This window comes from Xenopus laevis, chromosome 1S (assembly GCF_017654675.1).
Source record: "Xenopus laevis strain J_2021 chromosome 1S, Xenopus_laevis_v10.1, whole genome shotgun sequence".
In the NCBI taxonomy this organism is placed as follows: domain Eukaryota; kingdom Metazoa; phylum Chordata; class Amphibia; order Anura; family Pipidae; genus Xenopus; species Xenopus laevis.
Genome location: NC_054372.1, coordinates 29,757,362 through 29,775,517, shown reverse-complemented (window position 1 = coordinate 29,775,517; position 18,156 = coordinate 29,757,362). Strand labels below are relative to the sequence as shown.

The 18,156-nt window shown below is 37.7% G+C and overlaps 1 protein-coding gene across 7 annotated transcripts in view; it reads right to left on the bottom strand.

The window, feature by feature from the left end:
* Positions 1-17,910, bottom strand: part of exoc1.S (exocyst complex component 1 S homeolog) — a 36,144-nt gene extending 18,234 nt beyond the window's left edge. For 2 of the 7 annotated variants that reach the window (XM_041579474.1, XM_041579478.1), the window contains exons 1-10: positions 17,754-17,910; positions 15,208-15,366; positions 12,769-12,899; positions 11,742-11,901; positions 9,851-9,871; positions 6,991-7,178; positions 4,983-5,210; positions 3,239-3,371; positions 1,908-2,017; positions 874-918 (exon numbers count right to left, since the gene is read on the bottom strand). In XM_041579474.1, coding sequence (XP_041435408.1) covers positions 874-918; positions 1,908-2,017; positions 3,239-3,371; positions 4,983-5,210; positions 6,991-7,178; positions 9,851-9,871; positions 11,742-11,901; positions 12,769-12,899; positions 15,208-15,331 — 1,140 coding nt within the window. In that variant the 5' untranslated portion in view covers positions 15,332-15,366; positions 17,754-17,910. Of the gene's footprint in view, positions 1-873; positions 919-1,907; positions 2,018-3,238; positions 3,372-4,982; positions 5,211-6,990; positions 7,179-9,850; positions 9,872-11,741; positions 11,902-12,768; positions 12,900-15,207; positions 15,367-17,636 lie in introns of all 7 variants that reach the window. The other 5 variants (XM_041579479.1, XM_041579480.1, XM_041579475.1 and 2 more) reach the window with 4 other exon arrangements.
* Positions 17,911-18,156: the final 246 nt, after the last annotated feature.

Sequence of the window (18,156 nt, the reverse complement as noted above, 5' to 3'; positions counted from 1 at the left end):
CTAATTTGCATATGCAAATCATAATTTTTTTACTTCCTTGTTTTGTGACAAAGTCACATGATTTCCCTCCGAACCTCTAACTCGCAGATGCAAAGTAGTATTCGGATTTGTTTTGCCTGAAAAAGGCCAAATCCTGAACCGAATCCTGGATTCAGTGCATCCCTATTAGAAACCTTTCTCAAATCTTTCCTAAGCAGAACATCAGAGCAGCCTCTTTCTTTCTCCTGACAACTTCCTTGACTACTTGGTAGTCAGACTGGTGGGAAAATGACCGGCAGGCGGTGCTGTTGTAACAAAATTCATTCATAGTAACAGTACATGTATCCTTTAATATATTGGAATTAAAAATAAATAATGAATGTATATTACAAAAAAGCTTAGAATATCCCTCATCAATATTACATTCACTCATTTTTAAGGTTTACTTATTCTTTAAACCTTGTTGTTAACACAGGATGATTGATAAAGAAAACAGACTCCTGTCCTTAAACCTTTTCAGTACTTAAAACCTTTCCAGATTTTGGTCCCCTAAAAAACGAGGATGTCCTAACATTTCTCTTCTAACTTTGGCCTCTGGGAAGTGCAGATAAGGATGTCCGGTTTCTCAACTGTGCCCTATACGTTAAGGCTTTTGAAAAATGGCCTTGCTAAGGACACAAGTTAGCACTTAAAAGCAAGCATTTCTAAGTTGAACACAGTGACTGCATCACCTAGTTAGTACAATGTATATGCAATACAAGCTGAACACCAACTGAGAACAGAAAGGCAAAAAACAAGTGACAATAATGTTAAAGATGTTAGTGACAACAGCATTTTAGCTTCACAACTGCTACAACAAACCCAAGATCTCATTGTTCAATTTGGTGTACTCACAGCCTTAGACATGTAGTAGAACCTGCTATATAACTGAGGGAACATCTGTGTAAATGAATGGGAAATAAAATATAGGAACAGAACTATTGTAATAGAAATCAATAAAGCCGACAGTCAAGAGTAAATGGCATTCTGAAAAAAAGGATGTTATGTGTAGTACAGGTATGGGACCTGTTATCCAGAATGCTCGGGACCTGGGGTTTTCCCGATAAGATTCTACTAGAAATTCATGTAAACATTAAATAAACCCAATAGGCAGGTTTTGCTTCCAATAAGGATCAATTATATCTTAGTTGGGATCAAATACAAGGTATGGTTTTATTATTACAGAGAAAAAGGGAATAATTTTTTTAAAATGTGGATTATTTGGATAAAATGGAGTCTATGGGACATGGGCATTCCGTAATTGGAGCTTTCTGGAGAACAACTTTCTTGATAACGGATCCTTTATCTGTACCAGATGCCTGGCTGACAAATACAGAAGCAGAGAAATAGATTTGAGTATTTTAAAATAACCTTGTTGCCTGCTCTACAGATTGGTTCAACAGCATGTATCTCCATTCTGTATCCCTCCTTTCATAAAATGTTGGGATTCAGAACAGTATTCACTGCACCTGAATAATACTATAAGCCAAAATGTTGAGCAAGCCTACTAAAATAGAAATGCATACTATTATTTTCCCACGGTGATCCTTGGTATTTCTTTGGTTACCTTACTATCTTCTAATAATAATGCACCAAACCTAGGATTCAGGTCAGGATTCGGCCTTTTGCAGCAGGATTCAGCTGAAACCAAGTGCCTTGCCAAACTAAATCCAAATCCTTAAAATGTATTTCCTATCAAGCTCATTGTGAAGCACTTTACCCCTGTGTTTTGGATTCACCAAGCTATAAATAATGTTATATTCCCTGCCCTCCATGCTTGGGAATATGCCACACCTTTGTTATGACCCATGACCAATTACTGCAGTTAAAGCTTCAGTACAGAGCACATCTGTGCATGATATAAAGTGTGAGAACAGATCATGAAATACCTGCTGGACAAAGACATTGTTCAAGTGGCTGGCCAGTCTTCGTGCAAACTGTTCCCGTAGGTCACTGAATAGCTGCTGTTGCTGCTTAACAGCCTGAAGCATATCATGTCCTACAAAGAAAATCCACAAAGTTCTTTTAGGGTACTTTTAGTTAAGAGATCATCTAGCTCAGTGCTGTTCAATTGGTGGCCCATGACCCCCTCCCCTTGTGTGGCCCTCCACATGAATGTCTGCCTGCTGCGATTCGTTACCTTGTGTAAAGTTTAAAAGGTATCAGCACTGAGATAAACTGTCCCCTGCATTGCTTACTATTCAAATTCAGACAGTAAGATCCTGTATTGTTCACACTTGTAATCTCCCTGCATGCTTCACACCTGTAACACCTATTGTTCACACCCCTAAAACCCTGTACTGTTTACACCTCAGACCCAGACTGAAAGTGCCCACATTGTTCACACATCAAACTGTTGGAGGGGCACAGCATACTCTGCCTTCCCTATGCTCCCTGGGTGTGCCATACTCTGCCTGCCCTATGCTCCCTGTTTGTGCCATACTCTGCCTGCCCTATGCTCCCTGTGTGTGCCATACTCTGCCTGCCCTATGCTCCCTGTTTGTGCCATACTCTGCCTGCCCTATGCTCCCTGTGTGTGCCATACTCTGCCTGCCCTATTCTCCCTGTGGGTGCCATACTCTGCCTGCCCTATGCTCCCTGGGTGTGCCATACTCTGCCTGCGCTATGCTCCCTGGGTGTGCCATACTCTGCCTGCCCTATGCTCCCTGGGTGTGCCATACTCTGCCTATCCTACTCTGGGTGTGTTAACACCATTAATGTGGACATGGTCTTAAAAGTTCTTGAGGTAATGGTAGGCCAGAAAAATTCCGGCCCTCTGTACCACAGAAGTTGGATGTCACTGATTTAACATATTAAGTAAAGGCTGAATAAAGTAATATTCACAAAAATATCCATACATCCTTTGAAAATGGACAAAGTTGCAAAGGACAAAAAAGTGAAAGGCAATTGAGTGTTCTTTTTCCACTTTCATTAAATATACCTGTAGCGTATACTAAAGAGTAATGTTACACATGTGGATTCTCTATGGTAAAATTCTACCAAACACGACCAGATATTACTGCCTGTTAAAACACTCATGAACCAACGCGGTGTCAATCCTAATCTGTACGAAAGGGTGTATCTCTGACCTCAGAAATGCTCTCTGAAGCATTTAAAAGCATAAGTGTTCTTGAATGTAGTAGGAATACACTGTATAACCATTAAAGCAAAAGGTTAGAAAGGCAATAACCACAACTTTTATAGTAAGTACTTCTCTTACCAGGATGAAGAACCACATTCATACACTGTAGGAGAGCCTCTGCTGCATTAGTACAAGCCTCGATCCCTCGAGATGAAGAGAGATCTGCTTCTTGGAGAGCTTTAATGTGGCCTTTAGACAAATCCATGTGATTCTAAAAACACAAATCTTTCTCACTATGTGATACAGAAGATATAAAAAATGTGATTTACCAGAAGAGCCCTGCATGTTAGTAGCGTCAATTCCTTTATATTTACTAAAGCTGAATGTCTCGAGGATATGGTATTCGGTGGAAGTACCGCATGCATTTATCTATAATAATAATAATAATAATAATAATAATAATAATAATAATAATAATAATAAGATGTACACAAACATGCTCAAGATTAACCTCCCTCTCTACGCCAAAGGAGAAACTTTATGAATATCCAATGACATTATACACATTTACATGTTATCTTAAATTTGTCTTACAGGGAAACAATGTAGACAGCGAAGAAGCACGCACTCCAAGGGCCAATAACTGTGATTAAAAGCTTTTATTCAAACAGCTAAAACAATAGAACCTTACGCGTTTCGTATCCGAGGATACTTATTCATAGGCATGATTGAAAGCAGCCGTACACAGAATTTAAACAGATAAAAAGGATATGACGTGTGAGGCCAACGATCCTAATTTTTAACCCTTAAAAAATAAATTGTTTCAGCTGAAACGAATCTTTGCTTTCATACTATTAAATCCTTATGGATCACTGCAGTATATTTTTAAATAAACTTTAATCATTTGGTATTGTTTTAATATTATTAATGATAGAATGCTGGAAAACTATAGAATTAACATAGAATCCATAGAAAGATAGATTAAGAAAAATAGAGAGATCTCTTAAATGATTATGACAATAAAGGAGTTCATATATAAAGTTAAAAAAGTTATTCTCATTAGTAAAATATTCACCACATCAGACTTAACATGATAATTAAGTGCCACATATGTATAATATATTCTCATGTTAAAAATTTAGTTCTACAAAACAAACTTCCAGCGATCACATGGGTCCCCTATCACTGAACTCGAGCGTTGTGCTGGTTTCAATAGATTATCAATCTTTTTCTTAATAAGATATAGCTGAAGTTATTCAAAGGAGTTCCTCGGCGCTACTACTAAGGGAATCTCGATTTTCTTTTCAGCGCATATATGATATCTCATAGCGCTACAATATCACTATTATAAGTATCAACCTTTGGTAAGACTCAAACGGCTGATTAACAACTTACTAGATTTAAATACATTTCAGATATATCCCAGCTAGATCAAATGTTAGTGATTTTATGCATAGTGGTATTTGTACGGCTGATTAACAACTTACTAGATTTAAATACATTTCAGATATATCCCAGCTAGATCAAATGTTAGTGATTTTATGCATAGTGGTATTTGTACGGCTGATTAACAACTTACTAGATTTAAATACATTTCAGATATATCCCAGCTAAATCAAATGTTAGTGATTTTATGCATAGTGGTATTTGTATGGCTTCGAAAAGAGCGTTATGACATATAGAATTCTACTTATTCAAAACCAATTAGTGTAAAGTTAAAATTTTATGAAGATTTTTGTGAAAAAAATACTAAAATTATTCAATTATTACTGTGTATCAAAAAGTCAGCTCTTATTGTGTATCAAAAATATCAATTATATTTATACAGGGAAACAATAAGAACATTTCTCTAAAGAAACATAAAAATAATAAAAACACTCACAACAAGGAATTCAATCTCGCCCAAGAGAGTGTCACCGTTGGTCTTGCTGAGCTCAATAAGATGGTTGCTCTCAGAGATCTGGTCCATTTGTTCCTTTACACTCTGTAGCATCTCCTCATAGCTGCTCAGTTTCCCTTCAATCTGATCTACCTCCTTAAGAGCTTCATCCAGCAGCTGCATGAGGATATTGACCTGTTTTTCTGAAGCCATGATTGACTGAATGTTTGCCTACAAAACACAAGGAAAGAAATACCTCTCTCAAAGTTCATATCCTAGATCATATTCCATCAGTCATCACTTTATATGGAAGTGTTTAAACCCAGCATGAACACACTAAGCTGCTATAGGGGTTGTTCGCCTTCCAAAAATTTCAGATTGTTCACCATAAACAAAGACTTTTTTAAATTGGTCTCCATGTTCTATTTTTTACGGTTTTTCCAAAATGTAAGTTCAACATTTAGAGGCACACTTATCAAAGTTAGAATTTTGAATTCATGTGAGTATTTAAAAACTCCCCTAAACTCCCAAAAATGAAAATAAAAAAAAAATTGATTTTTTAAATCTCAGATGAATTAAATTGACCCGAAAACTCGAATCAAATTTGAACCGAATTTAAAAAAACTCGATGTCAGGAAGGCAGCAAACAACTTCAAATTGATCCCTGCATCTCTTCCATTGACTCAAACCGCAATTTGGCAGGTTTTAGGCGACGAATAGTCTAATTATAATTCTTAAAGGGCCAGAGTATGATAAATCTCAAAAAACAAAGTCTAATTTTTTTTAAAAAAACCTCCAAATGAGAATATATAAATCTTCCCCTTAATGTCGCTGTCTCTAGTGTCTCAGTCTGTCAGCTCAGTGATCCAGGAGCATCTGAACTGTTACAATTTGCTACATTTACGGTAGTTGCTACATTTCTCAGCAGTATCTGTTGAAAAAAAGCAACGATTGAATCAATTCTTACAGCTGCCTTTAAAGGGCACCTGTTGGGCAAACATATTATCCCCAACCATAGGTGAGGGCTAATAGAGTCCGCACTCCGATTGGGGATAATGGTACTTTTTTTTTTTTTTTTAATTTACCCCTGCCAATGCCAGGCTCCCGGTACGAACAGCCATATTGGGGCATACGCATGGCGGCCATATTGGGGCACACGCATGCGGATAATGAGCGAATGCTGCAACATGCTCATTATGCACATGTCGTCAGAAGCGCATTATGGCCCCCCCTCCCAGAGCTGCTTTAGAAGTTGAAAATTAAACTTTACACTTTCACTTTTCACTCTGGTCACAAATATAAAGTAAACTGGAAAAAGTATTTTATTTCTGGTGAACAATCTGAAGCCTACTCAATTGAAAGAGTGTTTGAAGGTGAACAACCCCATTAAATAAAAAACAAATTTAACACACAGGCCTGTATTTACTAATGGAGACAAAGTGATATTTCCCATGCTTCAATGCAACAATGTTTCCAGTATTATACAGCTTCAAGCACAGCAATACACAAAAAAATGTGTCATATACCACTAGGCTGCAAACTATGCAACAAAAAGATGCAAACCCTGTGCTTGTCTGTACATGATATGTAAGTTTCACAAACAGGGTAGAAGCAATGTATTTCTCAACAGGAGGCTTAGAAATACAAGGCTACCCTGCGTTTGCATGCTTTAGCTCATTAACACTACTTGCTGCACTGGCCGAGAAAAACAGGAGAAGGAGAATCTTAAAAGTATTAGGTATTGGCATACGCAAGTTTTTTTGCCTAGTGCTCTATACCCATTAAAATTATATGAAGTCTATTCTGTTTTGGAAATTGAGCTCTGAAAAAAGTATGATGCTTGTGACCTTGACTGACCATAACAAAAACAACTGAAGTTTGCATGTCCTTGCACAGACAGTGTTATCAGTTATATTTGGAGTGACTTTCTACATAACTTTAACAATAGTGAATAACTCATTTGAGTGATACATCCCTGAGAATTAGCATCATAATAATCAATTTGTCTTACCCCATCCAAAACTTGCAGCTCTCTGGATAATTTCTCTGCAAAGGCTTCTGCATTGGAGATGGCATATTCACAGCCCTCCATCATAATTTCAATGTCCTGCTTCTCTCTGGCATTTAATTCCTGGTATTCAGCTGCTGCTTCTTCATCAACCCCAGTAACGCTCTGGTTCTCCCCACTAGGAACTGACTCTTTAGGAAGTGATGGGGGGGAAAACATGGATTACTATCTATATTCATACAGACACGCAACCAATCACCCTTCTTCAAATAGTATTTTTTTTATTTATAATTGTTTGTACTATTCAGACTTTTTTTTTTAAACCTGAATTTCAAAATGCCATCTAGTTGCCTAATTTTTTTTTTGTTCAAACCGTGCCTAAATTATCTTCTATTGTGTCAATCTAAGCAATAACTGGTTGCTCAGACAAATGAGATCCTAGCAGCTAGATAAAATCTTAAAATTCCAAATAGAAAGCTTCCATTAAGATTAGACCATTAAAAAAATGCAACTAGTTATCCTTAGGATGCCATGCTTATGGGGCAGATGATTTTAGAAGTCTATTTATCAAGTGGCGAACCATTTATAAATACATCCCATAGGAATAAATAGAAAGTGGATGAGTTTTTCTATGGGAAGTTCTAATCTCACATTTTGAGAAATGTGCCCAGTTCAATCAGTTTCAAAGGTGGGTTCAAAGAAGCTTATTTAATGCTTTGAAAGAGATAATTTTCAGAGAGAATGGTTTGAAGAAGAAAGAAAGCTGGGGTAGAAGGTAGGCATAGAAAAAGGAATGCTACTGTATTAATCAAACATACTGTAACTTGGTTTCTGCCACTTCTGTCTATTATAATTTATATCATATTTTGATTAAGTCCTTAAATAGGCACCTCTCCCTATATACCAGAATTACGGTCAAAAATGCCAGATACCATATCAGTTAAATCCCCTTTTCTCCTCTTTTAGGGGGCACTGTATATTCCCACTGGGAACATGTTAATACTTACCAGCAAACTGGGCATAGGCCTATAATATCACCAGAAAGGGTGAGCCTCAACAGTGGCATTATCGCCTATTGTGCTGTTGTACATTCAGGTTTGTATAGCAGTCTGGGGAATAAAGGCACAACATACTGCCATATCGCTTGCCTCAGATGCTGCATTCTCTAAAGACTCTAATACTACAACATTCTTATTCCAGTCAGCCAAAGGAAGAAATGGTGCAGTGCTTTTTCTTCACAAGAGAAGGGGCAAAAAAATGTATGCTGTCAATAATTAACAGACAAGCAGAGCCTCACTAATCTCTAACAAAGGAGGCATTAAAGGAGAAACAAACCCATAATAGAAAAAAACCCCTACACTGCGTAGACCAACCTGCCTTTCAGACGTTTTCGTGACTTTCGTTGCATGCGCAGTTGTTCGGGACCGAAAATTTACTCCAACTGCGCATGCGTCAAAACTCCGCTCAGATTCCGAAAAAAGAAGGTGTCGCCTGTGAACTCCCGAGGGCAGATCTACACGGAGGGGTAAGTAAAAAAATTCAGGGCATTTGCCTGGGAGGGCAGTTAGGCTGTGGAGGAGGAGGGAGGTTGGTCTATGAAGGGTAGGGGGTAAGGGTTTTTTCTAGTACGGGTTTGTTTTTCCTTTAAAGGGAAAGTATACCCTCCTCTTCAACATTGGTTTAATGAAAAGGGCCTGCGCACATGAACATACTTTTTGTCTATTTTTTTAATTAAGAAATATTTATCGATTTTGTTATTTATTTCTCTAAACAGGAAATTTTGAAAATTAAACTTAGTACATGGGAACATGGAGCTGTAGAGGCTCTGTGTATTTTTGCAGGCTATAATGTGGCTTTAGTTTCATTGTCAAATTTTACCCGGTTTAGAAATATATATATATATATATAAAAAAAAAAATTATATATATATATATATATATATATATATATATATTATATATATATATATATATATATATATATATATATATATATATATATTTCCTAATTAAAAAGATATTTCCTAATTAAAACAACAGGTAAAAAAGGGGGTATGCACTCCCTTTAAGCTTAAAAGGGAACTATCACGAAAATGAAAATTTTATATAAGCTTCCTCATACTGAAATAAGAAACTTTCAAAATACAATCAATTAAAATTTCGGCATTGTTTCTGAAAAAATCACATTTATATTCAATATCCCTCTTTCAGCATCTGTTTCTCTTCATTCTGTCTTCATGCAGCAGTTGGGTGTCGGATGAATGATCCAATACATCCAATTTGAGCTCACTCAAATAACTGATTCCAGTACAAACAAAATAACTGCCTTTTGCACAAATTCTGCATGTAGAGAGACATGATGTCTGGTGATTTTAATAGAGTGAGCTCTAACACATCTTCTAGGCAAAAGGAGACCCTATACAATATATTGGGTCTAACTGTCAATGAATATCTGACACCCAACTGCTGCATAAAAAGAGAATGAAGAGAAACAGATGCTGAGAGAGGGATAGTGAAGATAAACTTGATTATTTCGGAAACAGTACAGAATTTTTAATTGATTGTATTTAGAAAGTTTCTTATTTCAGTGTGATAAAGCTTATATTGAATTTTAATTTTCATGAAAATTTCCCTATAAAGGTAAAACCAATACATATGGCAAATGTAGATTTTCTCCATGAATACCCCCTTGTTGCATGCTAAGATGACTTCAAATCCAAATTTTTCATAGTAAATCAAATGAAAATATTGTATGGTGAGAATGTATATATATAACTCACGGTTCATGCTGTATCTACAAAATTCTGATTGTCAGGGGATCTATATAACTAAAAGAACATGTATAAATAAATCATTGCACCCACCTTCAGCAACTTTAGGCAGTTCTTGAGATTAAAAAGTAAGGAAAGAAGAGCAGAGGACAGTAAGCAAGAGAGTATTAAAGCAAGGCTGGCACAGATTGTATACAAAATACATTTGGAAACAAATATTGCTTGGCTATAGCTTTGACACACAGGGCAATGACTCTCGTTATTAATATGCAATCATTGCAATTAAGTAAATGCAGAATGCTACTCAGTCCTATCTGGAAACGCCTCCTGTTCATCATTAACCCCTGTTCATGATTAGGAATGGTTTTGTTGTAAAAAACTTGAATTGTTCTTTAGCTCCAAATGTTATGATTTCCACATACACCCATTTCTACCTATAAAGTTGCCCAAAATATTAGCAATGGCACTAGTCTAAGTAAGGCTTTAAACACACCCATCTTAACTCCTGCCATTCTGATTGCTTAGTACAGACAATTAATGAATTCATTATTAAATTTACTGGGCATCTAAAACCAACCAATATCCTATGGTGCTCTCCGCACCTCAATAGGGATACAAAAGTCTCAGACAGATACAGGTACTTAAATGGCATTGGTCAATTATCCCCCTACTAAACCTTACAAACTAACTCATTAAACTAACTAGCTACTGCTTTTGAAACCCAATGAATCTCTCAATCAACAGGATCATTAATTACAAAGTGGTCCCTGCTGCTTTGCTTGTTAACTCTGCAATGCCCATTTGAAAAAGAACCTTAGAGCTGCAATGGTCACCGGGAATGGTGTCCAGTATGTCTAAAAGTTGTAGCGGATTATTGTACTTTCAGAGTCTCTGGGTGAGTCATGTCCTTAGTGTAAATCAAGTTCTCGGGCCTGAGATCAGAGACACTACCAATTAAAGGGATGTCTGACTTCACAAGATGAATTGTCTTTGGGAGTGGGTGAGCTTTAACTTAAAGGGTATTCCATATACTTTAAAGGAGACGGAAAGGCTCCATTTACTTGGGGGTGCCAAAAGTTAGGCTGAACTTCAGTGAAGTTGGCTATTTCATTCTACTGCGCATGCGTCTGCCCCGGGAAATTTAGCCGATCACTCCATGGGACTTGCTAGAAGAACCCCCGGACCAGTTGCAGTTTTCTCCTGATAGGAGCACCGGCCCAGGGTTTGAGGTAAGAATATATAATCATTTGGGGGTGCCTAACTTTTGGCACCCCCAATTAAATAGGCCTTTCCTTCTCCTTTAATTGGAACTTTTAGGAAAGTTCTACATTTCCTACCTATAATTCCTTCTGCTTTATATAAAAACCCAGTAGTGAGCTTTTATTCTGCTTTCTTGGATCAACATACACTGATCACAAAACGCTGCACTACACTTAAGAAGCCAAATAAGGGAAAAACTGGTCAGAAACTTAGCGCTGGGCGATACATTGGCACTATATAAATATGTTTTTATAATAATAATACAAACTGCTCTATATGAGCTTTAAGACATGGGGGTATATTTATCAAAAAGTGAAGTTAGAGATCGCCACAGTCCTCTAGTTAAATTACGCCACTCTCCATTCATTTCTATGTGATTTTTAAAAGAGTATTTATCAATGGGTGAAAGTTCATCCATTGATAAATAGGCCTTTTTAAAATCCCATAGAAATGAATGGAGAGTGGCGGAATTTCACTCAAGAGGACTGTGGCGATCTCTAACTTTACTTTTTGATAAATATACCCCATAGTGATGAAGTTTTATCACATAGGCTATTACACGGAAATGGACATTTTAGGAACCTTCAGCTTGGCATGCAAATGAGGAGTGGGACTCCTCATTCTACATACATTTCTATCTCTGCAAAACCCTTGGATGTAAAAAATAATTTTGATTTAAAAAGAACAACCATAAGCTGTGACAAAGCAATACTTCAAAGCCTACCTTCCAATAGCTGGGAGCTGACATTGGCAAAGTCAATTTTCTTCCGCAGATATCTCTGATTCAGTTTCCAGAGGCAAGAAATGAATGCATTCTTCTCAGCAATACTGCTTGCTACCCATTTGTACACTTTGTCAAAATGCAAATCAAAATCGGGGTTTTCCTGTTGAAATAGAAAAAAAGTAGTTATATGAAAATCCATACAATACTCATTCTGCAGTATTGACCTGTTACTATCCTCAATACTGATTATTTAAATTATTTAAAATTTGCAGTACAGGAGTTGTTAGACTTGATACACTGAATTGTAATGAATGGATAGATGACAGAGCAGCCTGTAATGATGAACTGTCTGGAGTTTTATGCCAATACTTAAAGTAAGAAGTCAGCCACGAAAGGAACAATATAAAAGCACATTAGCAAATATGGCAAACTGATTCTCCTAAACCAGAATAATAAAAATTGATCAGTGAAAATCACTGCAAACCACAGTGTGAATCAACAAACCAATTTACATTTACCAAAATTATTCTACAAGTAAGTATGCCTGTGAGAAATTATGGCTCATTTATGAGCACAAGTGTCATGTGCAAAGTGAAATTTCGGCACAATTCTGCATGATGAGCACACACGTTGACTACAGGGGGGGAGGAACACCATCTGTCAGTGAGGGGACATGGGCCCAGACTACGGGTACGTGACAGAGAAGTTAAGTAACTGGAGCCCTTCCAGCTTTGCCCCTAGGCATGAGCCTCTTCAGCCTACCCCTAGTTCCAGCAACAGGTGCTAGCATGTCCCTGTTTAAAAGTATTTCTGTGCCTAATTCTTTAGGTGAAACTATGTTGTGTTTATTGACTACTGTAGGGAAACATTTGAGGGGGTGGCGGCAGCAGCAGGATTCCCCTCCATTCCGTCAATGGCCACACCTCGCAACAGGAGGTTGGACGGATAAATATGGGAATGAATTGTAGATTCACCTATATTTCGATGCACTCATCAAATGTCATTTAATAAAAATCAGATAGCTCACCTTGACAGCATCTTTAGCATCGACCACAGCAAGATCTCGAAGCAGCCAGACTGTCTGCGTTTTATAAAAATCTCCTTTATCAGATTTCTTTACTTTGACAACTTTAACAAGCACAGGACGTTCTGTTGTTACTGTATAAAGAATAAAGTTGGAAAACAGTGAAACAGGTTAAGCAGCAGGTAGGCTGGGCTACCCATGCAAGAATTTTCAGAGGGGGCCTGGCATGTACACTAATGCAGCCTTCACCCAGCCAACTGGACAGTCATCTGTGTGAGGAAGCCAGAAGGGGCTGGGAGGAGGACTGCAACACAGCAGATCCCACAATTTGGGCTCCCTGTGTCCTGCAGCTGTGGGTCCTGCTATATTATAATTAAACCACCTACAGCAAGTGAATGTCAGCATTACCATAATAAAAACCTGATCTCCAGTCCCTGAGAAAATACTTTCCACACTAAAATTATTAGTGTCTGGACTTTCGACACCTAGTTCAGGGGAGAAAAGGCACAAACAATGCATTCCAAAAATATTACATTTTTTGCCTTTTACTAAAATCTTATACTTAAGCTGAAACATTTGGCAACATAAAAATGCAAAGTTTCTCCTGTTTTCAGTTACCCAAAGCAACCCATCAGATATCCTTTATTGGTTTGCTCTTTAAAGGAGAATGAAACCCTAAAAATGTATATGACTAAAAATGCTGTATACTGAACTTAATGCACCAGCCTAAAGTTTCAGCTTGTCAATAGCAGCAATGATCCAGGACTTCAAACTTGACACAGGGGGTCACCATCTTGGAAAGTGTCTGTGACACTCACATGCTCAGTGGGCTCTGAGCAGCTGTTGAGAAGCTAAGCTTAGGGGTCGTCCCTAATTATCCAGCAGAAAATGAGGTTGGTCTGTAATATAAGCTGATGCTACAGGGCTGATTATTATATTCTGATGCTATATGTAGTAATTATGCTGTCATGTAGTAATTATCTGTATTAATTACTAATCAGCCTTTATATTGTGACATTTATATTCTGTGTATTGTATATTGTAAATGGGTCCGTAAGCTCAGTAAGTGACAGCAGCACAGCACAGCATGTGCAGTGAATCAGCAGAAAAGAAGATGGAGAGCTACTGGGGCATCTTTGGAGACAAAAATCTTCCCTGCTAAAAGGCTGTGGTTACCTTGGGCTGGTAAAGAAGCACAACATATAATGTACAATATTTCTAGCCTACTTCTTTAGTTAAGCTTTAGTTCTCCTTTAAAAGCATAAATCCTATTGGTTTGCAGTAGGTTACTAGTACAAACCTTGTGCTCCCTTACCCTCTTTATTTCTTACTTGATTTATTAAAGTTGCTGTCAATCCCATTAGTATGAATATAACAGTGGCATTAGCTCTGCTTAACAGGCAGGGTTGCTGCTTTTTTACCTCTCAATGCCAACTAGTGTTTCCTTTGCTGCTCATTCCATCACCTCATATGAACTTCTAGTATTTTTTTTTTTTATGAAGTCTAATTTATTATTGTGTATATGGATGAATCATAATACAATTGGATATTGTACATTTTTATTAAATAGTAGAAGGCTGGCCATCCACTTTTGTACACACAGAAGTTATAATATTATATGGATACTGTTTTTTAATAGACTGCAAATTCAGAACTCACACATTCACATTTTTTAATTCAGATGAAAATATGCCCAATCCAAAATCTAAACTAAGATCATGGTGCAAATTTTACTGCTCATGTGTAAAACAGTGGTGATTAAAGGGGTTGTTCACCTTTAAATTAACTTTTAGTATGATGTAGAGAGTAATATTCTGAGACAATTTGCAATTGGTTTTCATTTTTTTATTATTTGTGGTTTGAGTTATTCACCAGCTCTCCACTTTGTATTTCAGCAATCTGGTAGCTAAGGTCCAAATTACTTTAGCAACCATGCACTGTTTTAAATAAGAGACAGGGATATGAATAGGAGAGGACCTGAATAGAAAGACGAGTAATAAAAAGTAGCAATAAAATAACATTTGTAGCTTTACAGAGCATTTGTTTTTAGATGGGACCCCATTTGAAAGGTATAAAGCATCAGAAGAAAGAGGCAAATAATTTAAAAACTATACAAAATAAATAATGAAGACTAATTAAAAATTTGCTTAGAACTGGCCAATGCCCGACATAACCTCCCTTCCTATCAAGATTTATGAGAATATACTGCTGATTGCAGACCCTGATGGCGGCATATGAACCACTGCTTAGGAAATCTGAAGAGAAGTTAGGAGGCAGCCAAAACACCCTAATGTACCACTATCACTTATAATATACCGGAGTATACTGGAAACAGTGGTGCAGCCTTAATTCTGTAACCTAGAAGCGTTTATGTTAGGAAAAACACTGTTATGAACATATCACAGTATTTTCTACAGTGTGTTGTTGCAATGCTTAACATACCTGTGGCACACAGGAAACAGTTTTTCTTTTTCTTTCCTGCCTTGCAAACATTTACTATACTCAGGAGACGTTCATCATTGGGGGTAAAAATATCCCTTTGTAGCGCGTGCTTGATGGCTGTCATTTTTTCCCAGTTCTTATTTCATACCATAGATAAATCTGTAAAAAAACAAAACAATAAAACATGTAGGGCTCACTGGATAACCTGGAGACACACCAGGATAAGGAATCTTTCAGTAATCTCAGGTAAATAAAAACATTTAAACATTAAATTAATCTGACAGGATTGTTTTGTCACCAATATTGTTTTGTGCAGCATATTTACCATCAAATTAGAATTATTTGATTAAAATGGACTCCATGGTACATGACCTTCCTGGAATTCAGAGCTTTCTGGAAAACAGGTATCTGCATAAGGAATTCTATACTTGTACTAAAAATGTAATAAGGGCAGGCACACATAAAAACGAGTATGTTACATTTGCATACGTTAAAAAAAATTAAACAGGGAGATAAAAGTATTGTTCGATTTTAGCACAATTTACAAAGATGCAATCTCTTTGAGTCTTTGTGCAACAGCGCAAAAACAGTGAATTTTATATTTATCTTTTGTTTATAAGAAATGTTGTTAGGGGCTACTCTCGTCAGTAATAAACACACACACACTCTGTCACTGCTAGAACGTTTGTGACATACACTGGCATACAGTAACATTGTGCTGGTGCATTACTGGACAGATGAAGGTGTGGGGGGCTGTATTTGAGAAATGGAAACACGCTGGCACACAAGAATCTTGTTGCTGGTTAAACCATGCACAAATTTTTAATCCGTAAATGAGTTGCATTTATGCATTATAAATTTGTGCATGGTTTAACCAGCAACAAGATTCTTGTGTGCCAGCGTGTTTTCATTTCTACAATTTACTGGAGGTTGCCGTTGCCTCTATCGCTGGGCACCAAGTTACCTGTTTCTCTGTTGGCACAGGTGTGTGAGTACTCTTACTTTTACAGGGCAGTCTTTGAGGCCACTAAACCTTGCCTTGCAGTATGCAAAGTATTAAAATAACTATATTTTGAGTGACCTCTCCCCAGGTTTATCAATGTAAATATCGCTTTGGTTCTGACTTGTCTTAGCCACTGTCCTATTTTGGTTTCCATATTTTTCTTTTGTCCTCAGGATTCATTTGGTGAGGGGTAGCAAAGTGAATATGAGCAGATGGCCTGGTAAAAGACCTGGTTATGACACAGACCAAAATAGAAACAAGGACAACACCCCATATTTGCTTCTAACTTACATACACACAGACACTATAAAACCAAGTCAACCATTGGTATTCTCTGTACCAAATACCAATGAGCAGGAAGAATTAATTTTGTGGCCCTTTACATTATTTCTATAATATCTATAAAAAAGCCTCTCTCCTTCTAACAAAAGAAGATGTAATGATAAGCCGCTCTGTAGCCAAACCATACAGAGAGAGACACAATCAGAGGGAACAAAGTGACTTCTAATGCCACCAGATTATGCTTGTTTCCTCTATATACAGTATAGGGATCATAAACACTGGTGTCCAATTCACATCCAACTTCTTAGTAGGGTTGACACCTGGCCGTTATTTTACCAGCCTGGCCGGTAAAAATGATGCCTTAGGGCCCTGCTGTATTGGACCCCCACAGGAGCTATTTTTTAGGGATGCACCAAATCCAGGATTTGGTTGGGATTTGGCCAGGATTCGGCCTTTTTCAGCAGGGTTCTGATTCGCCATAATCCTTCTGCCCAGCCGAACCAAATTTGCATATGTAAATTAGGGGTGGGGAGGGAAATCACATGACTTTTTGCCAGAAAACAAGGAAGTAAAGAAAATTTCCCCTTCCCAGCCCTAATTTGCATATTGGGGTTCAGATTCGGCCGAATCTTTCGCAAAGGATTCGGGGGTTCGGCCGAATCCAAAATAGTGGATTCGGTGCATCCCTACCTACTATTTTGACACAAGTAGTCTGACACAAAGCAATGATTCTCATGGCAGAAGAATAAACATTTTGTTTCGGTTCTGCGCAGAACAATGTGACAGACAATAATCAACATTTAAGATTCCAATACAAAGGCGCTGTTCCAAAAAACTGCAATGTAAAAGGTCTGTGTGTTTTTTTGTGAATAGCAGCCAATAACAGAACTGAGGCACTGGGACCAACCTAAATAAAAAAACATATTCCACTGGTTTGTCTTAGGAAGAAAGCAAGCTGTTGTATCTATTGTCAGGGCTTCACAGTGATATTAGGGGGACGGTTTCAGTACACGGAAAGAAACAGGAGGGTTTAAGAGCCCCGCGCGCAAGAGCTTACAATCTAAAGGAAACCACTAACACTGAAGGTGGTTCCTCCAGACAGAATTATTGAAAATGAAAGGCGGACAGTGAGTGACTGACGCACCAGAGTCCAATACAAGACGCTACCCCTCCCCCTCACACCGGGCCTCTCCGGAAGCCACAAATCATTTTCATCCGCAGACACCTTGGCGCAAAAAACGAAGCCAAGTGTGGAACATACCCAGCCGCTCTGTGCCCTCAGCCCATACAGATTCTGGCAGCACGTAACCCTCTCCGACCCAGTTCTTCAGCCGCACCCAGAGCAGGATGCACAGAAGAACTACATTTCCCAACAAGCCCTTGCGAAAGGAAGTCGTCATTCAGATCTGAGCAACTTTATTGGCTGCAGCGGGGGAAGCTTTGCTGCTCCTTATAAATCATTTTGTGTTGTGAGTGTGGGTGAAGTAAGAACCTCCCGCCTCCTGTTTATTTATAATATAATATTTATAATATGGGATGTCAAAGAGTTAATCATCCTTGTTTTAGCCTATATCGTGGGAGTTGGCCTTGTGTGGCCTAGGATTAGTAACGCATACCAACATTTTGGAAATAAAAAAAGGAACAAAAAAAAATTTCTGCTTAGC